This window comes from Phocoena sinus, chromosome 6 (assembly GCF_008692025.1).
Source record: "Phocoena sinus isolate mPhoSin1 chromosome 6, mPhoSin1.pri, whole genome shotgun sequence".
Taxonomy (NCBI): Eukaryota; Metazoa; Chordata; class Mammalia; order Artiodactyla; family Phocoenidae; genus Phocoena; species Phocoena sinus.
The window spans coordinates 4,584,064-4,611,796 of record NC_045768.1 but is presented as its reverse complement, the minus strand read 5'-3'; the positions used below and the strand labels follow the sequence as shown (position 1 = coordinate 4,611,796).

The 27,733-nt window shown below is 43.8% G+C and overlaps 1 protein-coding gene across 3 annotated transcripts in view; it reads right to left on the bottom strand.

Annotated features, from left to right (window-relative positions):
* Positions 1 to 27,733, bottom strand: part of MED27 (mediator complex subunit 27) — a 199,740-nt gene that overhangs the window by 65,142 nt on the left and 106,865 nt on the right. For all 3 annotated transcript variants that reach the window (XM_032634850.1, XM_032634852.1, XM_032634851.1), the window contains exon 4: positions 1,869 to 1,962. In XM_032634850.1, the coding sequence (XP_032490741.1) occupies positions 1,869 to 1,962 (94 nt within the window). The remainder of the gene's footprint in view (positions 1 to 1,868; positions 1,963 to 27,733) is intronic.

The window sequence follows — 27,733 nt, the reverse complement described above, 5'->3', positions numbered from 1 at the left end:
CCCCTGCTCTTCCTATAAACAGACACCACCTTGTGTGAATTCCCATGTCACCTAAGGGAGATGACAGCTTGCTGGCCAGATGCACAGTGATCTGAATTAGCCACTCGTGGCAGTGGAAACGGTGTGTATAAAAGCGAATTCTGTCCTTGATCGAGCCCCTAAACTCTCATCATCAGTCTATGAAAACAGAAGCTCAGTGAGAAAGCAGATGAGGCTGACAGGTCGCTGTGAAATAAAAGCCCACTTTCTCAGGTGGAAGTAACTCTAATATCTTAGACCTGTTTGCCTAGAAGCCTGTTCTCCCTGCTCACTCCTGTCAATGCCAAATACCTATACCTTCATCAGGAAATGGAGGCTCAATGACCCAGAAATAATTTGAGCAAACCTATCTCACTGTGGACACTTTCACTTTTATCTTCATTAACTCTTTAGTCCCTGTCAAGTATCCTGGAAGTGGGATTTATGTTTCAGCTGCTGGGTCTAGAGGATCTTAACATTTAGACAATTTGTACGTTTAACCGGGGCAGAAAATATTGCATGTTTTTCTAGACGTATACAAATTGTTTTCTTTTTCTAGCAAAAGAACACTGTATTATCTCATTCGCTGTATTTTTTAACTGAAAGAATTTTAAAGAAAAGTGCATGTTACCCAGATGAACGTCACTAATTTTGCCTCACATGGGAAATCCCGCCCAATTAACAATCCCACGTCTTTTCCTTTCTTAAGAGAAAAACACACATGCACACACAATAAGCCTGCTCTCTTCAGGTGAGTGGACTGAGTGAACAGTCACTCGTCCTGGGTGACTACCTATTTATAAGAGTTTACAATGGTGAAACGCTGAAGTCCGGGGACTTCACACCAGGCCCCAGAGCAGCAATGCTAGTGAGACGTAAAAAAACACTCAGTCCTGGAGCTTGCCTTCCGGATGTCCAGCAAAAACCATCACTCTTAACCAGTTAATTCTCCTTTTCTGTAAAACATGGAGGCTCCTCAAAATCTGTGCTCGAGGAAGGGCTCTCCAAGCATGTGTATTAGTACCCACAGCGCCAGAAAAGCACCTCATCACTGCAGTCTCTGTGCCTTTCTAATTGCTGCTATAATTTAGCATTTCTATTCTACCGTATTTCCCAAACACACCTGTCTTTGGTGAATTTATGTGAATACAAACATCAGTGATGAGGTCAGGAGGCCAACTTGCTCAGAGCAAACCCACATCAGAAACAACAAAATCAGACTTCCCTGGTGGCCCAGTGGTTAAGAATCCACCTTCCAATGCGAGGGACGTGGGTTCGAGCCCTGGTCGGGGAACTAAGATCCCACATGCCGCAGGGTAACTAAGCCTGCATGCCGTAACTACTGAGCCCGCGCACCACAACTAGAGAGGAGCCTGCGTGCCGCAGCTAAGACCCGACACAGCCAAAAACAAACAAATGAATAAATAAATATTGAGAAAAAAGAAAAAAGAAACAACAAAATCGGAAACCGTCAGCGATAAGCACTCAGACACTTTCTTCAAATACGCAATGGATTTTATAAATGATTTCCCATAGCAGGATCCAACAGGCGAGCATTCCTATCGTCTTTGGTACACTGTAAGACAGGTTCACCAAAACACCATGAACTGACTCACAGGGGACAGGGTCTCACACTGTATTTCCTGTCTGGGTAACTCTTAGATGGGCTCTGCGATTTCATTCAAAAGCATGTAGGACGTACTACAGAATGCCGGTGAAGAGAAATAACGCTGTTCACCATCAAACTGGGATTTAATTTCCATTCTAGAGCTCCGACCACACAGAAACAGGTTAACCTGGAGGCCAATGTCCTTGCACGTGTCCCTACAAACAGGTCAGGCAGAACTTACGAGAAGCATGGCGGACGTCCCATTGGGTCTGGATAAGTGGATGGACATTTCAGGGAACATCCTGTCGATGCGGCTAATCACGTCGTCAACATACCTGAGAGGGAGAAAGACACACAGGTGTAAGAGCCGGAGCCCTAGTCACAGAAATACAAACCTACGGTACGCTTTCCTTCTCGATTTAATTTTTCATTAGTGAAATACGTTTTTAAGAAGGCAGATGGGATTTATAAGCCTTTTAAGGAAAAATACTACTCCCCAGTTCTCCCTCTTGCTTTTTAGTGATTTAGTGACCATCCATTTTTTTAGTGATTTCTGTTGGCATTTACCTCTGTATTTCCACATGATGTGTTTTTAATGCCAGTTCTTGGTTTTTCATTTTAAGGTGTGACCTCGTGGCTTTCTTCTATAGACCAGAATTTAGTTCTGCCACTTTCCTGGCCACTGGGCTCCAATTACAGGGCCCCTTCCCTCTGTCCTCCTCTCCTAGGGATGGAAGCAGCTTCCTGTTTTGCTCACCTCTGTTTGCCTTCCTGTTTCTTCTTTGGCTTCTCATCTCAATCAACTCAATAATCAAGTCTCTGGATTAAATTCCTTCTGTTTTAAATACCTGAAGTCATTCCTGTTTTTCTGGTTTGAGTCTCACTAATTCAAATGATCTCACCATTTTTGCTTAAATCAGTATTTATTGTTTACATTCTAAAATATCTGCTATATATTTTTTAATAGCTGAGCTGCACAGTGGCTCGTGAGTATATTTATTTACTTGTACAGTTTTTTTGTTTCACTGGACTTTCACTTGATTCTTTTTCTGTGTACCTATGACAATTTTTTCCCTTAAACTCTCTACCTGACTCTAAAACTTCTCTGACTACGGTCAAACATATAAGACATATCAGTTTCCATTTTTTTCTTGGAAACATCCCTCTGAAAGGCAGTCTTCTGTTCTTCTGGTCCAAATGGAAGCTGTACCTATTACGATTCAATGATCATTGAGATAACTGACATTAAGCACTTAGCATGGCATAAACTTAGGGCTTAAAATTTATAAATACTCCTACTGGTATATCATGGGCATCGTGGGCATAGTCTGCAAAACTGTCCTCTCTTAGCAGGAAGAATCCCTCCCACCCCCAATACCCCAGCGGAAGCTCACTGAGAAAACACCAACCCACAGCATCAACAGAGCTGGGTCTGGCTCAGATCCTCTGAGACTAAAATCACAGCAGCATTTGTGCTCACCGTCCAATCACACGGACACAAAGGGGATGTAGAATACAGTAGCTGAGATGCAAAACTATCTGTTAAGGATTTGTACATTGGATTTCGTATCTGTTGGATACGACAAATTAAATTACATGTCCATTAGATCAGGGACATATAAAAGCTATGTTCTCTTGGGGGAAGAGGGAGATTCGCTCTCCACTCACAACATGAACAGATTTTAGTTTGAAACCTGGGGCTCATGAGAGACAGCAGACAACACAATGCCAATTGTTAAAAGGTGAACATCAACATATGAGCTACGGAAGTCAGTAATCTTGCAGATTAACCTATCAGGTTCTCCCTAGCGAACGTTATATGCAGTTTTAAACTTCAAGTTGAAAAAGGAAGGGGGAAAACTCTAGAAGGCCCAGTGGTGAGTAACAATGATAGGAAGACCAGAGCAGAGACAAATGAGAAGAGGTGGAGGTGCGCTGAAGGCTACTTGCTCCTGCAGAAAAGAGGCTATGCCTGTGGGGAGACTCGGGTATTCTTCAAGTGTGCAAATAAATGGCTTTTAAAACTCAGTACCAAAGAGCCCTCTTCCATCTCAAGAAAGGACCACAAGGTGAGGATGTGGCATTAAAAAGTGAACTAGCTTAGAAAGAGAAGAGGTATAAGAGGTACTGCTTAAAGGCAAGGCTCCATTCTGTTGATTTTGAAAATGGTTTAGAAAACAATCTTTCCTGGATGGCTAAGAGCCAGACTGACTAAGACATCACGCGGCATCTCCCGCGGTCCCTTCTAGATTTACAGCTTCACGATACACAACCGTGGCCTTAAGCTTAAACGCTACAAAAGAGGCGAAAAGATGAGGAAAGGAGGAAATTAACTCATTTTTCACAACTGCCTACTGTTTCTTGAGATGGTGGAAGGCAGGTGGCAACATTCACGTCAAAAATTCACACCAGGTCACTGGAGACATTTCTGCATTTACAGACTGCTTTGCTAACAACTCTATGTGTGCGATGTAAACCCAGTTACTTCAGACTCAGCAGGAAGCAGAAATCTACTCTCTTGTGTGGATGGAGGTCATTGCTAAGTATATGCTAACGGGGAGGGGGACAGTCAATGTCTTCTGAACGGATCCTCAATCAATAGCCATTACAGCTCTGGACGGTAGAACGCAAATGAATATGCAGAACTTGAGCACAAAGTTAACGTCGTAATTTGCTCTCCCTTGTACCTTTCACCTTGAAGCTTCCAAAGTACTTTCTAGAAAACCTGTCTCTCTAGTAGGCTGGGAATTTAGGGGCATAGGTAGGTTAGGTGACGATTCCAGAAACCAAGTTCAGTGTGTAGATTTCCAGGACTCTATGCCAACTACTCAATTTGCTTGCTTTTAGCAGGGTCCAGCGTTCTAGAAGGGCAGAGGCAACAACTGTTCCTTGACATTTCTGGAATCCTCTGTATACGAGCTCTTTACTTGTAAAGGGAGGCAGTGGCAGGAGAAAAGAGCCCCAGAAGAAATATGTGACGCGGACATGGGAAAGTAGAGAGGTCGGGGGCGGTATTTTTTGTTCCCTCCCCAGCCAGTGATCTCAGATAAAGCTCAGCAAAGCTCAATCCAAAGATTTTATTAAGCAAAAATGCGCTTCAAGGAGACTGTTCTTCATTCCCACACCTAACATAAAGGAGATGCAAATTTCCTTTTTACAGGTGACATTATGTATTTGCCAAAAAAGAGAAAGAAAGTCAGCTGCATCTTTCGCTGAGGAAAACAATGTCGGAATCCTAGAAGCAAAAAATCAAAACATTTCACTTTCAAATAGACCCAACCTTCAAAACGCAAATGCACCACTAGTGACTTGACAGAAATAAGGAAAGCTTGGAACGGCAAATTAAAAAGCTGGAGCCGAGATGACATTTTCTTTCTGCAGAGGGTGGGGGTTGGCATGGGAGGGGATCCTGGCTTCCCCTGTGTGCCCCGCCAGCCCCGCCCGCGCGTGCAGAGCTCAGAGCGCGGGCCGGGACAGGTAGGAACAGCGCGCTCCCCTCCCACACGCCACCATATGCTGCACTCCGCTCTGCGGGAGGATCGAATTACTTTAATTTTTACCTTTGGAATATAGGCAAACAAGCACTAACACGGCGGTGGTGACTAGTTGACACTTGAGCAGACGCGGTGCAGAACGACATTCATTTAGTGCCAAATTGAGCAGTGAGTCACAATTTGCACATATCTGTCAACCTGTTAACAGGGTAATAACTTGGAAAGATTGCTGTTCCTATTTACATTACAGAGGCCTTTCGAAAACGGAGAGCTGCTTGGTTCTCCTCCTTGAGGCACTCAGCTGATCAGCTGGCTGGCTGGTCCAAGAACCAGGTTTTTAGAAACACAAACTCCTAGAAATCACAGGTTCAGATCAAGGTGTGATTCATACTTTCAATATTTTCAGGTAGAAAATGAACTTTTTTTTTTTTTTTTTACCCCTCCCCCCACCCCGTTTAGGTGGCCTTACATTTTTTTTTTTTTTTTTTTTTTCACCACGCCATGCAGCATGTGGGATCTTAGTTCCCCAGCCAGGGATCGAACCCATGCCCCCTGAGTTGGAAGCACGGAATCTTAACCACTGGACCGCCAGGGAAGTCCGAAAATGAACTTTTAAGCAATTAGAGAATTCCATCTCCCTGTCCTGCTCCTCAGTTACAGTCAGACTCTCAATGGGTTCTGATCCAATTTCCGCAGTGCATCTGACGGCTCCTTCTCAGGCTTTCCAAAGGCTTCCTTAGTACCAAGCTTCAGTCTTAACTATTCCAACATCTCTGCTGCGTCAGAAACAACCATGCCTTTCTCAGAATCCCAACATTCATCTCTGAAGCCCTATAAACCTTGTTCTCTTCTGATTTTCTTCAAGTAGCTTGGCCTGATGTCCTTAATCAGAGAATTAAAGAACACGGGATCTCAGAGGTCCTCTTACTCAATGTCCCCGTCAATCTAGGGACTTAACAGCATCTCCAAGAGATGGTCTGCTTAAATAAACAACCCTGTAGCACACCTTATAAGACAGCCCCATGCACTGCTGGACCACCAGGCTGCTTCCAACCCACGGACCAGTATCTCCCTCCACCCAATTACTTCCTTCAGCCTTGTGAAATCACACACAAATACTTCCTCTGAAACCTAAAGGCTTTCTGCAAACATGTAAAAGACTATTGGCTTTCCGATTTATCAGTGTTTTTAAATCTTTCTTGGGTCACAGATCCCTTTCAGAATGCACTAAAAACTAAAATATATGTCTGCACAAAATTCTGCATGTAATTTTCTGCAGTTTATAGGTCCCTTAAAGTCCAGTCATGGACCCCAAGTTCAGAATAACTGCTCTAGACCTGTTCTAGAATGAAGGTATCTGGTTTTCTTCTTTAGTCCTTTCTGGATGGAAAACTGTAGTTTTCAAGAAAGCTATCTTCATTTTAGAAATATATATATATATATATATGTATATATATATATATATATTGCAGCCTAGAAGTGAACATAACTGAAGTGGTAGCACAGGGGGTACAATGGATCTCATAGTTCTGATCATCTTAAAATCATGCTTCCATGTTGGAGTCCAAGGTTAGTGTTTGTTTTTAAACTACTGTCTCTCACTGCTAATCTTTCCAGCAAAGTCAAGGACCTACTTCCGTGACCTTAGAGGTCACCTGATAGTAAGTAACCCTTTCTGCCTTCTACAGCCACATCACCTGTGCTTTACAGAAGCTCCTTGCTTGTAAAAAGAGAGAGCTCCCCGCTTTCTGCGTCACTGCTTAAGGCATAGCTCGGTGGTGAACTTACCCTCAAGTCCTCGGGGGCCCAATGAGGCCCTGAGGTCCCGCTGCTGCTCTGCTCTGGCCGCCCCCCCCCCCCCCCCCCCCCCCCCCCCCCCCCGGCGTCCAGAGCAGACTCGCACTACCTTGCACGCAGCACGTTCTACATTCTCCACCTGGAGGATTCCTCTCGTAACTCCTCCCACCCCCATGCCCAGGTCAGCCCCCTGCATGCTTCAAGTCTTTGGGTTCCAGCTTAAATGACACTTCCTCAGGGGATCCTTCTCTGACACTCCCCCCGGCGCCCCCATCAGTCAGTGCGCCCTTCATCTCACCTCTTAGGGCACTTTTTTAAAAAATAAATCTTTATTGGAGTATAACTGCTTCACAATACTGTGTTAGTTTCTGCTGTACAGCAAAGTGAACCAGCCATAGGCATACACATGTCCCCATATCCCCTCCCTCTTGAGCCTCCCTCCCACCCTCCCTATCCCACCCCTCTAGGTCATCGCAAAGCACTGAGCTGATCTCCCTGCGCTATGCAGCCGCTTCTCACCAGCCAACTATTTTACATTTGGTAGTGTATATATGTCGATGCTACTCTTACTTTGCCCCAGCTTGCCCCTCCCACCCCATGCCCTCAAGTCTATTCTCTATGTCTATATTCCTGCCCTGCCACTAGGTTCATCAGTACCATTGTTTTTTTAGATTCCGTATATATGCGTTAGCATACGGTATTTGTTTTTCTCTTTCTGACTTACTTCACTCTGTATGACAGACTCTAGGTCCATCCACCTCACTACAAATAACTCAATTTCGTTTCTTTTCATGGCTGAATAATGTTGCATTGTATATATGTGCCACATCTTCTTTATCCATTCATCTGTCGGTGGACACTTAGGTTGCTTCCGTGCCCTGGCTATTGTAGATAGTGCTGCAATGAACACTGTGGTACACGTCTCTTTTTGAATTATGGTTTTCTCAGGGTATATGCCCAGTAGTGGGATCGCTGGGTCATATGGTAGTTCTATTTTTATACTTTTTAATTCTCTCTGTGTCTCCCGTCCCAGTTGTAATTAAGCAATTTTTCCCAGTGATTACTTAAGGTCTATCTCCTCAACAGGTCTCTCCAGGGGACTGCATGACCGCCTTCTTCAAGGCTGAATCCCAGCAACTGGCCACGATGCCTGGTATCCACCAGGCACTCCTTAAATATTTGCCGAAGGAGCAGACAGGACATTAAAAGTAAGCTATGCAGACGCCAGTTAGGCAGTTATGAAACAACTACAATGCAAAGTTCTCTTTAGCAGGTGAAGATGTGACCTGTTGAGTTCGCTACATCAGCCATCAAAAGTCACTAACAACGGCAACCACAGAGCCCCTCAGAACACACCTCAAAGAAGGCAGCAGAGTCTTCAAAGTCTTAAAGCTTAGTACGCAGCTACAAGATCCCTGCATCTGTTTTAGGAGAAGCTCGATGCTTCTAAGAAGCAAGAGCGTTCTGAAGGCGTGCATTGCGTTATTGACATGCCCGTTTTCAAATGCTGCTTTTAATGAACTAATTAATTCTGCAAAAACATTAGTACAAAGATGTGTGCTATCAAATCAGGATTACAATACCAAAATGCTAACAAAACAGAATGTGGAAGACATTTCTAAAGATATCGGCTTTGCAAAACATTAGTTGTCTCCCCTACACACTGAAATATACTGCAGAGTATCTGTTATTAAAGCCTTAAAATAACTTGCTGGACAGATGGCTTAGTTCTCTAAAGTCTGACCCCTCCTCAAAAGAAAAAAAAACAAAAAAACCCCAACAAACCTGGACTCTAGCCAGCGATCCCGTGTTAGCGAGACGTTTAGCAGCTCAGACCAGATTTAAAGAGCATTTACCCCACACAGTGTGTACGATACATGCTGTTCATTTTCTCCACCTGTACAAGATTTGAAAGTTAGGAAATCATATATTAATAAACCACCTTTCTTGGGAAAGGGTAATGCCCAGCAGATAACAAAAAACAAAAAAAAAGGAGTAATCTGCACCATCTGAAAATAATTTAAGATTTTCCTCCACACCTGTCCAGAATGACGAGACCAAGAGGACTTTGCCAGTGGGTGGAAACAGAAGGGGGTTTGTTTAATCACTTCAGGAGAATGAGACTGCCTGAAACTCCAACTATCAATCTCAATATGCTGAAGAAACAGGATTGGAAACTTAGGTCAAACTTGCTCACTTCCTCCACTTTGTTCAAATTTCTCAGGTTTGTAAAATATTTGTATCATCACGTAGGCCAGAGATGTTTAGTTATTCTCTAACTGTACGTAAAAAAGCAAGACTAGACGAGTGACAGACAGAAAGAGAAGCTAAGATTCCTCCACCATCTCTCACCACACTCCCTCCCTTGCCACCTCTACCCAGCTAGCTAGCTACCTACTGTTATTCTCTTTCAGGAAAAGACACTCAAAACTTCAAAATCTCTTTATGGAAACTCAACACCTAAGCAGACATGGCTGTCAAGAGTAGGAAGACCTGCTTCCTCAGAGTGGAACTGTAGCCAGGCCACAGAAGTAGAAGGGGAGCTTTCCCCTCTTCTCTCCTGAGTAGCTTATGAACTTTGAACTACGTGAATGTGTTACCTGAACAAATCTGGGAGAACCACCTGGGCAAGCAAACAAAAGCTACCTCCATTTCCATAAGTTGAAGTAAATGCACAAACACTCACCATATACTGAAATACAGAAACTAACCTTCCTTCTTCCATTGGGTGTCAAGCAGCCCAGTAAGCCCTGAGTATGTATGAACTGGAACACATGGCAAATACCATCATAAAGGCAGAATTCTTCTTATACACGATTTAGCATGATTTAGAGAGGTAAAGAATTCAGTTTGTAAACTATCCCTATTATCTATTAACAAATATTTATTGAGTGCCTACAGTTGTCAGTAATTATTGTGTTCAGGGAATGATCTTAAGTGCTAAGGATTAAAAATAAATAAATTGTATTAGCTGGCTCACAGCAAACTTCCTCTGGAGGGACAGGTCCAGTCTGTGCTTTCCGCTGGAGAAGAGTCAGGTTGAGCAGGAAAGTAGGCCTTGCTTTCCAGTTTTCAAAGCACTTTTGTATTCTTTATCTCATTCGATCTCTCACTAACTCTGTAAAGTAAGAAGGGCAAGTGCAAAACTCCTACTTCATAAATGACGGAAAAAAGGAGGTTAAGTGACCTGCCCGAGGTAACAGCACAGCTAAATGGCAGAGCCGGGCCCAGAACTGATGTCTCCGATCCCCATTCCGGGGCTTTCCTGCACATCACAGTGCTTTTATAGGTCTGTGAGGACTGCACGGAAAAAGCAGATTGCCTTTTTGTCTTTCCCCGGGCTTTATGAGACAACTGAGAAAGTTTTGAGTAGAGTATTGACAAAATGGAATCAATGCATGATTTTCTCTCTTCCCAGTCGTTCAGTAAATATCCACTCGGTGCCTAACTGAGCCCAGGGACACAGTGATGCTCAGGTGGTCTCCGCCCTCAGGGGGCTCACACTTCATTTGGTTACAAGCCATTTTCCTTCAAGATCACAGGCTTATTTCCAGGAAAAAACAGGACAACTAAGTTAAATTTCCTTCCATTCCCCAGTTGGGAGAAAATTAAAGCGCAAAGTTGGTAGGTTACAGGAAGGGGTGAAAGGTGAATACTTGTTTTGCATTTTACTTTACATTAATAACTAAAAGGTAGACGTTTTTCTCAACGTCTGTTCTTCTTGCATTAAAAATTTATTCCGGGGCACTTCCCTACAGTGGATAAGTGGATAAGACTCTGCACTTCCAATGCAGGGGGTCTGGCTTTGATCCCTCGTCAGGGAACTAGATCCCACATGCGTGCTGCAACTAAGAGTTCGCATGCCACAACTAAAGAGCCCATGTGCTGCAACTAAGGAGCCTGCCTGCTGCAACTAAGGATCCCCCGAGCTGCAACTAAGGATCCCGCCTGCCATAACTAAGAGCTGGTACAACCAAATAAATAAATATTTTTAAAAAATTTATTCAGATATTGGTGGGTCCCAGTTTTCCCTAAAATGTTGAAACAATGTATTAAGCTTGGGAAAGAATTATGATTTCACTCAACATCTACCTCCTCTGCGAGCCCTTCCATGTTACAGAGAGGGAAAAAAACCCCAAACAAACAAAACACCCGTATCGAACTTTCCAGCAAGACCAATTTACAATAGTTGTTAAATCAGTCACCTCTGTCGGATCTGTGAAAATGACCCTCAGAGCTCACAGCCCGCTCCCTTTCATGCTGGGTTCCTGCAACCACACTCTCCCCGCACCCCTCAGGGGAAGGGCTGGCCTGGGCTACTGCACTAGTCCCTGTGTTTTCCCACACCTGCCTGCACCTCTGGAAACAGGCCCTTTAGAAAAGACTCCTCAAACTGGAAACCGTCCCTTTGCTGGAGGCGGCCTCCTGGAACTCTAAAACGTTCCCCTCAAATAAATCCTATGACGTTCCAACCAACCTTGCAATTCTCCTGCTAGAACAAGAAATCGGAAAAATAAATTCAAAAATAGTTCAACTAATTGAGAACAGTAGTGACACGACTATTCTAAATTGGTAATGAAGTAAAACTTCACATACACTCTGCTTAGCACTTCAATTCAACATCATTCGTCTAACAAGTGTCTCCTGGAGTGTTTTAACTGTGGACGTGACTACTTTTGAAATTCATGGCATTTAAACAGAATAATGGGATCATAATGAAAGTATCTGCCTCACTGAGAAACTGTTACCCAGTCTTCTCCTCCTCTCACCGCCCCTTTCTCCTTAAAGGGGCCATGCCCCTCCACGCTGCAGGCACAAACCATTCCTTCTCAGACCACTGCCAAGCGCTAGTTTGCTTTTCCCTCTAAGTTCACTGTCCAGTTCACATTTGCCCCAGACCAACAACTTCCAAAGTGTGACATGAAACTCACAGAGTGGCATGTGGGGTGGTGTTAGGTGATCTATGGATGAACACTCTCAATGTATATAGAAAAGTATATAAGTAGCCAATAAAACCTGTGATCTCATAGATATTACTTCTTAGAAAGGGGCTAAGTTTTAAAAATGAGTTTATTTAAAGAAAAATATTACACAAATAATAGAACAGCTGACCAAAGATTATGGCAAAAATCCTATAGGTGGTTGAAAATGACTGAGTGTAGAAACGCCCTTCAAATAAGGCAGGTAATTAAACAGCTTTGTTTCAAAAAGGTTTTGCTTGTCTTTGTAGATTGCGGGGTTTTTCCATTCTTACTGAATCTTCAGTTTTAGACCTTAAAAAAAAGCAAGTTTTCACCCATACATCTGGAGCTATTGAAAAGAGGAGATATAGCTAAGCATCCTAGGAGGGGGTAGGTGTTTAGGTCAGCAATACTGCGAGGCAAGGGCTGTGGCTGATCCATCACCCCGGGAGCTGACTACACTAGAAAGCGCATCTGGGAATCTGCTACGTGAGCACGGGACCAGGGCCTTCTTCACAGAAAATAAAATGGCTTCCACTCGGGCACCAGCATGCACGGCCACTGGCTCCAAAATTCCTTTTGCCACCCTCGAAGGAGTTAAAACTTGTACCAGAATATATTTCTCCCAGTGGAGCCAAATCTAGGATTCTACCGGTGGCAGGTAACAGATGCTTACGGCACCCTGAACAAACTCTCAGAGGGCGCCCCCTACAGGTTTACGGTGGCCTCACCAAACCGGAGCCGACTCAACATTCACCGCATTGCCGTAAGCTGAGAAATCTTCTGGCAGTCTTTCAAATCCTGGCACAAGCTTTTACACTGCACATCAGAGGAGAAATAAAGTTAATCAGTCTGACCCTCTTGCTCACCCCCCTGCGCCCTGCCTACTTGTTCCTCTCCCACAGCACTCCCATCCCAAGGAAACTTTCCTCTGCCCAGGGAAAGGGGAAAACTTCAGAGGAACAAAGCCCATCATTTACAACAAGGAGGGTCATAAGAATGATTTGAAAAAACAAACAAACAAACAAAAAGCTTGGAAGGGTGACTTCATCCAGAAAATGTTCCTCAAAACAGTAGATAACAGGCCTCTCAGTAATGAACACAACAAGCAGATAAAAATCAGTAAGAATAAAGATTTGAACAATACTCTCTACTAACTTGACCCAAATGACATATATATTCTATGTCCCCAAACAGTAGAACACACACACTTTTCAAGTGCAAATGGAACATTCATCAAGACAGACTACAAGCTGGGTCTTAAAACAGGTCTCAAAATTTTACAGAATGTGTTCTCTGACCACCACTGAGGTTAAAAATCAACTTAAAAAAATATATCAGGAAAACTCCCCCCCGATATTTAGAAATTAAACAACATACTTCTAAATAACTCATGAGACAAAAAAGAAATCACAAGGGAAATTAGAAAATATCTTGAACTGAATGATCATAAAAATATATCGAAATTTGTGGGATGCAGCTAAAGCCAGGCTTGGAGGGAAATTTATAGTTTAAAAGACCTTAAAGAAAAAAAGAAAAATGACTGAAAGATCAAAGATCTAAGCTTTCATTTTAAGAACTTAGAAAAAGAAAAGCAAATGAAACCTAAAGTAAGAAGGAAGGAAGTAATATTTGTAAATGAGTGAAATACAAAACAGATTAAAAAATAGAGAAAAATCACTGAAACCAAGAGCAGATAATTTGGAAAATAAATAAATAAAATTGAGAAATTTCTAGCTAGACTGATCAAAGAAAAAGAAACAAGACACAACTTACCAATATCAGGAATGAACAAGAAAACATCACTCATTCTAGAGACATTAAAAGGATAATAAAAGAATATTACAAACAACTTTATGCACACAAATTCGACAAGTTAGAGGAAATGAACAGTCTTTGAAAGATATAAATTATATAATTGATATAAGAAGAAATAAAAATCTAAATTGCCCTATATCTTTTTTTATTCATTAAATTTGTTATCAAAAGTCTCCCCACACAGAAAACTGATTTGATGGGGCCAGAGTGCCCTCATCCTGAAACTAGACAAAAGCACGTTACAAACAGAGAAAACTACAGACTATATTCCTCATAAACAAAGACATAAAATCCCTTAACAAAACATTAGCAAATAGAATCCAGCAATACATAAAAAAGACAAAAAAGTCATGATCAAGTGACCTCTAGAAAGGCAAAGTTGAATTAACACGGAAAAATCACCCCATGTTGTGGTATATACATAAAATGGAATATCATTCGGCATAAAAGGGTGCATTTTGTGTAAATTATACTTCATTAAGGCTGATTTTTTTAAATGTTTAGAATATGTGTTGAATTCTCTGCACTACCGCCAAATATTAATGGGGTGAGAGTCAAATTAAGTCATTTTAGATAAGTCTTCGGGAGACAAGGAGAGAGACTGGATCCACTGGGGACTCTAGGTGGTGAGAGCTTGGTTTGCTGCACTAAGCCTGTGTGAGTGTCAGGAAGACCATGTGCCACGATGCAGCCCTAAACCGGGCGAGGGGCAGGGGCAGCACGTGCAGTCACAGTGCTCAAAGGCTCAGGTGCAAAGTTGGGTTTCATCATCATCACTGTCTTCTCATCAGAGCCTGGGACCAGTCCTTACAACTTCGGTGTAAATGGACATGAATCCATAGAAAGTACGAGAGGAGATGCCGCCTTCACATACCAAACACGCCCACAGCAGCAGAGTTTCAGCAGGACAACCTCATACTGTGATGCTCTTTGGGCCTCCGTATTTGCCCACCTGGATTATTAAGCATTTCACATGCATTTAAATATAGAAAACATTTTGGATATGTTTAGACCTGTACATTACTACTAAAGCAAGATATTTCCCTGAGAACAATTTTTGGATACTTTCTTTTCAGATGGAAAGGGAACAAATATTTTAAGAAGGCAGTACTGTAGTTCAGATCATAAGATCGCGAGTCGCACTGGATGGGTTCAAGTTCTAGCTCTACTAAGTGAGGCAAATTACTGGCGCCACCATTTTCTCCATCACCCCATCTTAGCCCAAAGTGTGTAGGGCAGTGTGCGTAGCTGAGAGAATCCTGGATTAAGTGTAGAAAGATCTGGGCTCTATCCTGGTTCTCCTGCTCACTCACAGGGCCACAGCGGGCAAATCATCTAGCCCTTCCAGCTCTGGTTTCCTCTTCTTTGGACTAGATGATCTCTAAAGGTCCTTCCAGCTCTGGTCAGTTCAATATACACTCCCTGAGAGCTTACTATATGCACAAAGAAGCAATTATACAGTTTCTAAAGACTATCCATCTTCGAATGGTACATATGGTGATTATCATAGAAAATTCAATCAGTCAGAACACCCCATTCCTTAACCTTTGTGAATAACTGAAATCTATTGTACTTTAGTAAGATTCATCAGTGTTTTAACAGCAAGACTATTTCAAGTATACAGTCCTGGCATAAAACATATTGCCTTTGTCACTGTCTAGTGGGGCCCATTGCTAGAAATGTCTGAAGAAACGTATAACTAGAAAGGATTCCTGCAACCGAGTCTTAGGACTAAAGATGAGTGTCTTAACAAGAACCCCAGGAAACAGCAATTCTGTAATCAAGGAAATTTACAGGAAGGATTCTACCCACTAGAGCTCACATATGAATATTTCCTGTGGCTGAGCAGAATGCTCCAGGGCTCCTGTAATTAACGGGCACACAAGGAATACATCTTTCACCTGAGGATCTGAGAATAAAATAGATAAAATCAAATATTTACTTGAATGCTAATGACTTTAGGAATAGAAGTCAGGAACATAAGCATACAGGTCCTTAAATTCTTAAACTTCAGACACCCACTCTCGTAAACAGAAGATCTGCTACAACAAACAGATGCAGCCGTAACTCAGATTTGGTTACGTTATATCCATCACTCCATGTAATGGTCCAAATATCACCACATACACCTACCCTATGAAGGCTTTAACTCAGTTCTGACCCGTGAAGGGGGGTGTGTGTACGCAGGTGTCCATGTGCATTGGGGACGCAGCTCATAGTGATGCAATGTCCGTTTCTCCTGCTCGGATCCCTCCGTTGTCCTCGACACGGAGGACTCAGTGAATCACCCTGTGAATGAGTCGACAACACAATGGTGTCCAAATCAAACGCTTGGAATTGTGTTAGTCCGGAGGATTACGTGTAAAAGGAGAGGGAATCATTCCATTTTGGTAAAAAAAGGTGTAGTACCAACGTGAATAATAACAAAGGGATGACAAATTGGAGGGTATGCTTAGAAGATGAACACACCAGGTAATCCTTTTTGGAAACAAGGTGTACAAAGACTTCATGACCAGGGGAGAGAGTCTGTCTCTAACAGAGAGGAGATGATACAGCTACTCCTGAAACGTGCAAATGGAAGTTGCTGAGTGAAGACAGATCAATTATTCTCGGTCGATGAGAATAATGAGAGAGTTCCAGCAGGGAACACCGAGGTTAAATATCAGGCACAACTTTACAAGTGGAAGCATCGCTAGCAGAGTAGAGAGGCTGCCAGGAGGCAAGGAAGTGACCGCCTGTAGAGGCATTCAGGGTTAAACCTGACACCTGCCTAATTATGCCTGGAGTTATTCCTGCCACAGTTCAGGAGAACAGCAGAGATGTGCCATCAGAGAGGTCTGTTCTGATCTAAAGGAGGATGAAAACAAGGAGGTTAAACTCCTGCTTTTCAACACTTTTAACCCTCTGATATAAGTGAGGGTTTTGCCCACTGGGCAAAACTCTTGACATTTAAACCCATCACAAGCCTGTTAAAATGGCCTGCAATATGCTGCAGCGGGCAAGAAATCAAGATAATGGCGACTTGTTTTGGAGAAAAGAAAGGCAGCCGTCTGGGAGGTCGCTCTGGGTGATACACACCACACCCAGAGAACAGTATGTCCTCCCTGCCCGCAATGCTCTATGACATTTTTCAGTCCTAATTCAAAGCTTCCTCTGTTGAGTTCCAAACGGGCACATTATTTGTTGTTAAACAGTGTAAAGTGTTTAAGCTTGATTAGCACGACTCAGAAACTTTTCATCATTTTCAGGAAGGTTCCAAGGGCCTGCTGACCGCTCTGGGAAACACGACTTTTTTCAGATTTCCACTGTAAATGATGACTGACCATTGGCCTCTGCATTCCAAGGCCTAATGAAGGCGGCAGGGTACAGGGCAGAACTCGCACCTTCATTAACTAGCTGAGGGATCCCGTGCTGGGGAAAGACCTAAGCTAGCAGAGCCCACGCATGCCCACTGGGACCCAAACGCTCTCAGGCTAAAAGGCTTTTTGCTCACTCTCTGAGATGACAGCGCATCCAGTGTCACTCCCAGCACTTTTTTTCCTCCATGAGAAGGACTTTAGTGAATCTGCCATTTTTGGAAATACAGTCCAAGAGTTGACAGATTTAAGAATCATAATAATAGCCCCCCCAAAGAATCATATAATTCTGGAGCTGGAATGCAACTGGGAGGATGGCTAGTCCAAATTCTTTACTCTTTGGAAGTGAAACTGGGGCACAGAGGCTGGCGGGCTTGGGTAAAGCCTTCTAGCTGGTTGTAGGCCAAGCTGGGATTAGAATGCAGACCTTCTGAATCTCTTCCGGTCCTAGATATGTGGCTACTAATAAATGTTATGAACCAGTAAACTCTTCCAAAAGACAGATTTAAGAGCCTCTTAGAGTCACAGGTAAAAAAGTCGTCATTGTATTTTTCCACTGCAGTTTTTACAATATTCTTATCCACTCTCATTTTTCCAACAAAACATTCTGGTCATAGTTTAAATGTACTTGAAATTATGCCACACAGTTTGGAGAAATCTCCTCGATCTATTTTCAAGCACAGACTCTGGAGAAATAATGAGTTTGTGTTAAATGTACGCTTGGACGTACTCAACTCAATCTAGGCGGGATGCTGCCCCATGCTCAGTATCTGCTTTAGTATTTTCTGAAAAACTTTTGGGAAAAAAAAAAAAAAAATCCAGTTACACGCATTTTCGGCACTCTTCCCTTCAGTGAAGAGGTAAAGCTGGATGAAGAGTAGAGTACAATGGTTTCATTTTATGTGGATTTCAAGCAACGGGCTAATGATTTTCATCCTGCAGATGTGGATGACACTTCAGCATCGATTCAAACACACTGGATTCATCTATTTTGGTTTGTGAGGAAGTTTCTACTCTAAAGATAAAACTTCAAAAAACGGAACATATATTTCGAAAACCTGTGCTGCACTGGCCAGTAAAATATTGAAGCCTCATGTTCAACGAGACCATTTTCAAGCCATACGTCACTTTCTGTTTGGGTCCAACCCAACTGTTTCAAAGTCCATTTTGACAGTGTTCAGGGATAATAACAACCGTATCATTCACAGGAGCCATGTCCAGTCGATTTCTACAGAGAGTAAATGGAATGTTTCCAAATAGATCAAGTTTTAGTGGCGAGAACAAGGACCCCCTGGGGTTAGTATTTCTGAAACAAAATGGCCAGAAATTAAGTTTAGATAATTTCAGGGTATATTTTTCAAGTGTGACTGGCTCAAAATGGGAGGGCCGCCACCTTAAACATGACATTTTTTAAAGCCCCCAGAAGCAGCAAGCGGAAAAAGAAGATGGGAACAACCATGATTCCTGTGTCATGGCAAAAGGATTTCTGATACCGACAGCTGTAAGGGGCGGGGCTCAATCCCTGCAGCCTGGCCTCATTCGTCTACCGCTACCGGACAATGGGCTCTTCCTCGTTAGCAAAGGTTTCAGAGGCCTCACGCCTATGTCTTTGGGTGCCTGAATTTAATTTTATCCACTTTTATGACGATCTTTTTAAAACACAGACATATTGATTCCTAACAAGAAAACAAATTTATTTTATTAACGTTAGAGGCATCAACTCAAGCCCTTGTGCTTTATATTTAAAGTTGTTTTTTTCCGGTTTCTTTTCCTGTCATGTAAGCATTGGCTCCGGGCTGTTGTGAGTGTGTGTGCTGCATGTTTCCAAACGCGTTACCCTGACAACCCAAAGAAAATGGGCTCTGCAGGAGGGTCTTTGACAGTCTGGGGAAATGACAACAGCAACATCAGTGAGGCCCTCGCTCGTGCTTCTTGGTTCTTGACTATGTAACAATTTGTTATGGGGGCCAGAAACGGAACAGTGACTAAGTGAGTGCGCCCCTATACGATGCTGGTGACCCACCTGGCATTAAGTCCCTCCAGTCTGGCTGTGAGGCAATGGAGAAAGCAGCAGAGATGCTGAAAGGGGTGAACACATGGGCTCTGGGGAACCTGGGCAAGTAAGTAAACACTCTCAGCCTCAGTTTCCTCAACTGAAAAATGATGGTAATGGCTGCATTTGGCTCAGAAGGTTGTTAGGATTAAGTAAGGTGTGAACTACTTAAAACAGTGCCTGAAACCGGGTAATTACTCAAAAAACGACAGCTGCCTGAGGTGGTGGTAGTGGCGGTGGTGGTGGTGATGTACGACTGTGAGGCAGTATCCCGGCTCATCTGCGCCTCTGTTAATTCCTCCAATGCCAAGATGGTCAACGAAAATTTCATCCACTGAAGGCAAATCACTTTGGCCCCTTGTCAGGCCCACAAATAAAGCACCATGGGGATTATTTTTTTTTTTTTTTTTTGCAGTACGCAGGCCTCTCACTGTTGTGGCCTCTCCCGTTGCGGAGCACAGGCTCCGGACACGCAGGCTCAGTGGCCCAGCTGCTCCGCGGCATGTGGGATCTTCCCGGACCGGGGCATGAACCCGTGTCCCCTGCATCGGCAGGCAGACTCTCAACCACTGCGCCACCAGGGAAGCCCACCATGGGGATTTTTAATGATGTAAGAACAAGAGGAAGAAGAGGGGAGTTGGTGGTGGTGGTGGTGGTGGGGAGGTCGTGGTCTTGTGATGTTGGTACCTAACCCCTGTCCCAATCTCTCTTATTTAAACCTTGAACCAAGGATGTGCAATTCTTATAAGATGGTGGTCTGTTTTAGAAAGTGGACAGCATAAGGTTTAAGCACAAGCGATCAAACTGGTCTGCTCTGATGGAGTCCTTCCGACACAAGGACGTATTAACCATATTTCAATCTTTCCCACAGCACTGCGCTGATGCACGTTCAATGTTATGTTCTAAAATACCTCAACCCCTCCAGCAATTCCATTCTCAGTTATTTTAAACTCACTGTATTTATGTGACTGTACCTTTCTCAGGAAAGGTTTCTTAAGAGTGTAAGTATATAAACTTAGAGATATCATGTATGCATTATGAATTTTATTTACCTCGATCTATATCATTTACAGGTATTTTCACTTAATGTAAAAAAGGTTTGGGAAGGTGAAAAAATTCAGATCCCTTAATTTTTTCTTTTGCAAATAAATTATTCATGAAGCTCTCTCCCTCATTCCCAAATGGTTAGGTTTAAACAACTGCTTAAAGTGCTGTTTTTAACTGAAGAACACATTATTCATAAAGCCTGCAGCCCAGGAAACACTTACTTGCTAACTGGTCATTTTCATCTGATCAATGACTTCACAGCGATGAAACAGACCACAGTGGAATATGCTTCCAGCACGAGGCCAGTGGCATTAAGAGCCTGCCTCTCATAAACGAAGCAAGTTGGTTAATGGTCATTTTATGGTCCACTTATTACCCTGAAAACCTATCACAGTGTGGCTTAGTCAACCTTATCTGAAATGATTTGGGGGCACTAAGCACAGTGGAACCTTCCTGTAGCAGGTCAATGGATCAATTTATTTATTTCCAATTTGTTCTTTTCAAGTTGAAAAACCACTGAAGACTTTGCAATCAGCTCAATAACCACGGGGCGAGCCCGTCACACTGGATCTGGTGGTCTCAGCCCTGTTCTGGCATCTACGGTTCCTGGGTCAGTGTTCTGGCTCACAGGCGGCCCCGGAGCCGAGTCCAGCAAAGACACAGAGCCTGGCTTTGTCTCCATGGGGTCTACGTGTCCACCAAAATCTTGGGCTATCTTATGTTCAAAAGTATCGTCGGGACTTCCCTGGTGGTGCAGTGGTTAAGAATCTGCCTGCCAATGCAGGGGACATGGGTTCGAGCCCTGGTCCGGGAAGATCCCACGTGCCGCGGAGCAACTGAGCCCGTGCGCCACAACTACTGAGCCTGCGCTCTAGAGCCCGCGAGCCACAACTACTGAAGCCTGTGCACCTAGAGCCCGTGCTCCACAACAAGAGAAGCCAGCGAGATGAGAAGCCCGCGCACCGAAACGAAGAGTAGCCCCTGCTCGCCGCAACTAGAGAAAGCCTGGGCGAAGCAACGAAGTCTCAACGCAGCCAAAAGTAAATAAATAAATAAATGTATTAAAAAAAAAAAAAAAAAAGTATTGCCGGGCTTCACTTTTTCTTAAACACAAACCCGAAGTTAAGAAACAGTTCAAACAACAAAAAATAAAGGATTCCATTTAAATGACGTCTCGGCTACTCTCATTTTTCGATACGTATTCTCAAATTTCTCATAAAAAATGTCACTAATTTTAGATGTCACCACCCCTCCTCCCCAAAAAACTGGGGGAATTCTCTTTTTAAATTACTGTCTTTCAGATATTAACGCTCCAGTGCAGAGCAACCAAGCATCAGCAAGACAGCGGGTGATAATCAGAGATTCAGGAGTCTTTAATGATTCTTGGTGACCACGGGTATCTACAAGTGCGATATGGTTCTGTCACCTGAGATTAAGAGGGCATTCCTGCTAATCCCAAACTGAAGATTTTAAGGACCGGGCAGGTGGAAGTTTTCTTTTTGCTGAATTTCAAGTCACTTGCAATAGGGCTAAAAACTCAATGTTGTCCCTAACGTAAAGGAAGAACGACTTTTACAGTTTCTGAGGATTCTTTTGCTCTTCTAGTACCATTTCCAGTGACATGGTTGAAAGTAAGAATTTGGAGTCTTTGTGTCAGTCACTGTACTGATGCCAGGCAACATCGAATGGCGGACAAGAACCTGGACTCTGGATACTGACTGCCCTAGTTTAAATCCTCGCTCTGACTCTAACTAACTATGTGACCTTGGCTGAGTCACCTAACCTCTCTGTGCCTCAGTTTCCTCATGTGTTAAGGAAACATAATAGTACCAACCTCACAGGGATTTTGGAAGGATTAAATGGCTTAATAAATGCAGAGTCCTAAGACTAGAGAGAAGCAGCCAGTAAGTACTACCTGAATGCTCGCTAGAACTTGACCTCTGTCACTCTTCACTAGCTGTGTGGCCCTCCTTCACTTTCTCTCATCCCAGTTTCTTCATCTGTAAAACAAGAACAATAATAGTATTTTCCTCAGAGCGTGGCTAAGTAGCACTGCATGTAACGAGTGCCTGGCACAGGGTCTGGTACACAACACGTGCTCCATGTGCACAGTGACCGCTGTCACTGTTATCAGGAATCGAACACTTCTCACATCGCGCTCTACTCCACGCAAGAATCTTTGTGCTTGAATAAACAATATGCCGTAAGCTTACTCAAGATACAAACCCTGCGCCATTCCAATTTGTGGGTGTTAATTCAAAAATTTCAGAAATGCCTGGTACTATTTTTGGAACTGTACTTCACCAAGAAATCTCTCTTAAATGTATCCCCCAAGACACCACTGCTGTGAATCAACAAAAAAAGTGCTCAATGGCTACTTGCAAATGGATAATTGTCAAATTAAACCGAAGTGCATTTTTTTTTAAAGGTATCACTTCTGCTTTCATTATCAGATTACATTTATAGCAGAGACTCCAACTCAGAAAACACTTGTGTCTCATGACTCTTACACTCAGCGGCTGGAATGGGTCTTAAGCTAACAGATATCTATCAGAGCTGAAAGGAACCCAACCCCCTTATCTTCTGATGGATGGAAACCTAGTGGCATTAAGCAGTAGGCCCAAGGTCACGTAATTACTAAGGGCAGAGGTAGGGCAAGGATCTTGCTTTGCTTCTGGTTCCAAGGCCGTCTTTCTTCCCACTGTATTAGAAGGCTCTCCAATGCAGACATTCTCTTCGTGAATGTAGAGTTTGCACTGTCTTAGACGCCAGTTACTACTCTGTCTTTAGCCACAGTATGTGTCCACACACACGGTGCAGTGAGGGACTCCACAACAGCAAGACAGAGACTGAGATGTCAGTCCTCTTTGCCGGGACATGGTAAACCTAGATTTTACAATGTCTGATGATACTTAAGTCAGTATATATGACATTACTATTTTAATATCTTGGATTTTTTTAGTTTAAGCGGCTTTCAAAACATTTTAGAGAAATATTTTTCTTTTACTTATTTTTCATGGTAATATAATTATAGTAAAAAGGGTGTAATATAATCATAGTAAAAAGGGTTAGAGCTTTTGGGGAAAGTTTCACAATTTATAGGGTGGCCAGAGGGGTGGGGCCTTATGTGCCCTTGATTCACATCTACTGTCATGGGGCCACCACCATTCTAGCCCAGTGGGGATTCAGGAGGGAGTAAGACAGCCCTGACAAACAACCAGAGAATGAAGAGAAGCTTCTGTTCGGGTGGCGATGGGCATCATGCACAGAGCTCAAAGGGGGTGAGATGGCGGCGTATGAGGGTGGCTGCGTCGAGGGTGGTCAGCAAGGCCTCTGAGGCAACATTTAATCAGATGGGGCCAGCATAATTGTTGGAATCTCTCTCAATCTCCTGGAAGCTAGACAGAGCAACTAGAGAGCAACAAGTGAGAAGTGGATGAAATCTTCAGTAAAACCTGATTTTAACAATTCCCCACGAACCACAGAATATAGGTGGGCAGGACTGCACAGGGTCAGCAGCTGGGAGGCTGGGCAGTGGGAGGGGAAAAGGGACAATTGATTGGCCCCAGGGCCACACACCCCCAGGCCACCAGGAGACATCTCCTCCAAAAACAGGGGCCCTAACAGAGCGGGAGCCCTGAAACCTGGGGCTGGAACAGCTGGCAAATTGAGTGCGTCTTCTCACTGTCTGAGTGAGGAAGATGGCAGATGCCCACGAGGGCTCCGCGAGGGCTGATGGGTCAGCCCAGGCCGTAGAGCCGTCCAGAAAACACTCCACTCAGAAAGGCAGGTCCCTCACTCCTGAGGGCGCGTGCTGGGAGTGGCAATCCCATGAAGCAGGAGAGGAAGCCCTGAAGGGCAGGAGGGCGGGCCGTCCAAAGCAAGTGCCCAGCAGCAAACACAGCACCTAAAGGCCGGGCCCCCAGCACCCTGGAAGGCCTGTGCGGCATGGAGCTCTGAGAGGCGGATGCCTGGGTCCTTTATGAGATGGGGAGGCCACCCGGGCCGTCACGCTCCCTCCACAGATCAGGGAAGTCCATCTCCCACCCTGGGACACAACAGAAATGCGACCCTGCCCCACTCAATACAAGAAAAAAGAAGGTGCAATTGAACAGACCAGTAGTCCACACCATGAAAGAGTGACCACAAGCAGATAAAAACTTAACCAATTATTTCACACGGAGCTAAAAGAAATTAAGAACACAACTAACTGATGGTTTGAAAAAAACAGCACAAATCAGAAATAGAAGTTCTCAGAAGTGAGACGGCCTGACAACAAGAACATATATAATGAGAACTAACAAAATTCAGGAAAATGTGAGAACTACTCTCTAGAAATCAGACCAAATTAAAAGAAACGTAAGAGCAAAGAGCCATCACAGAAAGCACAGTAAGAGAAACGGAGGTGAGGAGAGACAAGTGAGGAGTAGGAGAATCAAATGTGCTGTGTGGACCTTGGTTGGATGTTGATAAAAAGCAAGCCAACTGGGCTTCCCTGGTGGTGCAGCGGTTGAGAGTCCGCCTGCCGATGCAGGGGACACGGGTTCGTGCCCCGGTCCGGGAGGATCCCGCGTGCCGTGGAGCGGCTGGGCCCGTGAGCCATGGCCGCTGAGCCGGCGCGTCCGGAGCCCGTGCTCCGCAGCGGGGGAGGCCACGGCAGTGAGAGGCCCGCGTACCGCAAAAAAAAAAAAAAAAAAAAGAAGCAAGCCAACTGTAAAAGGACATTTTCAAGACAACTGGGGAAATGTGAATATGGGCTGAGTATTTACATGATGTGAGGGAACTACTGTTAATTTTAAGTGTGATGATGACATGGTGATTATGAAGGGAATGACCTTATTTTGTAGAAACAAGTATTCAGGAGTAAAACGACACGATATCAGAGATTTGCTTTCAAACCTTACAGCAGAAACAACTTTAAGAAAGCAAAAAGCAAAGATAAAAGAAGATAAAGAAAATATGGCCAAATATTGGTGATTTCGGATTTAGGGGAAACGTTAATTGGCGAGGGGTACCTTCCTGCTGCTTGATCAGGGGAGAGCAGAGGAGGCAGAAGGAACAGTGCTGAGACTCAAGGCAGGAACTAGCTTGGAGAGTTCCAGGAACAGGGAAAAGCCTGTAGCAGGTGCAGGGTGACAGGGGTAGGCGTAGTGGGGAGGGAGGTCATAGGGGAGGTCAAGGGGGAAGTGGATAGAGCTGAACTAAGGAACTAAGCAGGGGCCACATTATGTAGGCCTTTGTAGACCAGGAGGAGGAGTTTGGAATTTGTTCCTAACGTGATGGGAAGCCACTGCAAGGTCTAATCATTAGGGACAAAGTTGAATTTATGTTGGAAAAACACTGCTGTGTGTGGGGGCAAGAATGGAAGTAGGGAGACCAGTGAGAGGGGTTTGCAGGACTTCAGGTGTGAGATGGGAGCAGCTTGGACCTGGGCCACATTAGCGGTGATAGAAGGGTGGGATGTGACATGTAATTTAGAGATACCGCTAGCAGACTAGATTGGGGGGAAGGAAAGGTGGAGGTGAAGAAAAGAGACATTCACTCTTGGATTTTGGCCATCATAATGATCTGTCTAATTGCAATCTTTTCCCAGAAATGAGAAGAAAATTTCCCAGTTCTCTATGGTTATCTCTACACCGTGCTCTATGCAAAGGGCCCTCTTTCTCTAAAATAAAATTTCAAAAGCACTGTCAGATTTAAATCACCATCAGAAGTCTGATTTACACACGCCCTGGCTCAGGCCACTCCCTACACAGATAATGAAGCCATAAACACACAGACTATGCAGGTAAGTGACAGAGGAGAGTTTACTGCAAGGCCCACTACACTCTCAGTTAAAAAAAAAAAGAAAAAAAAAATCCTACATTGGCAATTGCTATCTTCCCCGCAAGCGTCTTAGCTCTAGCACAGGTGTCTTCTAATTGGATTTGTTCCATCACAAACCTGAAGGTTTCAAATGTAAGAGGTTTGAACCATCGAATATTTATTTCAGATCCTTTTGGAGGAATGAATACTAAAATGATCCGTCCCTTCTCCTTACGTGGGAAATGAGGTCAAATTTCATATTCCATTTCTCATTGGAACAAGTCCTCACTACGAAATAGTGTCTTTAGGTTTACCGAAAACTGACAGTTTTAGCAGGCTATTCCTCTACCAAACACTGATTTTCAGAGATGTTGTACTGTAAGCAGAGGGACAGACAGTCAAGCAGGGATGTCTACGTCGTCAAGGGACAAAGAACAGAAGTATCTGGGAGGCAGCGAAGAACAAACGTTACTTCCAGCAAAAATCAGCTCCTCAAAAGCCAGGCCCTCCTCCTGAGGGCCCCAAAGTCCAAGGTGACATGACGTGTCACCTGTGCGGTGAGTCCCCCCCAGCACCCAGCACTGGGCCTTGCGGACACGGGGGGCTCAGCAAACATCCACTGAAAGAATGAACGAGTGTTGCCTTTGATTCTAACGGTCCTTCTCCCCTGAACCCTCCAAGCCCCTGAGCTGAATGAAGAGAGGCTCAACTAGGGGCAATGCTCCAGAGGATACAGGTGGAGAAAACCCCTGGTGACATCACAGAAAGAACTGTCGTACCACAGAAGCTACGGTCTGGACGCTGGGCAGCCTACCGAGCTTGCTCCATTGGTCCTGTTCAGAAAATCAAGAACAAACTCAGCACCAACCGACAAAGGGAAGAAGTGGGAAACGTATGATGCAATCATGGTAAGTTTTTCAGGAGAAAGGTGGAGGAAATGGGTCACCTCCCAGCCACTGAGGAAAAAAAGAGGCACTGTGGGCATGAAGGTTAAGGCCAAGAGGCTGAGCTGGATACGAGCCTCGTTATCAAGTAGCAAGTGGGCCACAGTGTCTAAAATTTTCTAGGTCTTTATCAGGTAAAGAGTAAGCAGCTGCATTATTCCAAATAAAAGGTGGGGTCCTTAACACACACTTCATTTGTTTTGAAGCATTTAAAATGATAAAATTAAGCCTAAATGTATGCAGGAAGGAAGATAAGGAATGTTCAAACACCATTTATCTAGTATCCACCTGTAAAGGAATTTTAAGAACAGCATGTCATATCATGTCATAATATAATCAATCAGCAAGCATTTAGAAACAAACTTCACAGCTTTAAAAAAAATTGAGAATTCTTTCCAAAGACATACAGATGGCCAACAGGCACATGAAAAGATGCTCAGCATCACTAATCATTAGGGAAATGCAAATCAAAACCATAGTGAGATACCACCTCACACTTATCAGAATAATTATAAAAAAGACAACAAATAACAAGTGTTGGCAAGGATGTGGAGAAAAGGGAGCCCTCGTGTACTGTTGGTGGGGATGTAAATTGGTGCAGCCACTGTGGAAAACAGTGTAGAGGTTCCTCAAAAATCTAAAAATAGAGTTACCATATGATCCAGCAATTCCACTCCTGGGTATTTAGCCAAAGAAAACAAAAAACACTAATTAGAAAAGATTTATGCACCCCTGTGTTCGCTCCAGCATTATTAACAATAGCCAAGATATGGAAGCAACCTAACTGCCCATGAATAGATGAATGGATAAAAAGGGTATGGTATGTATGTG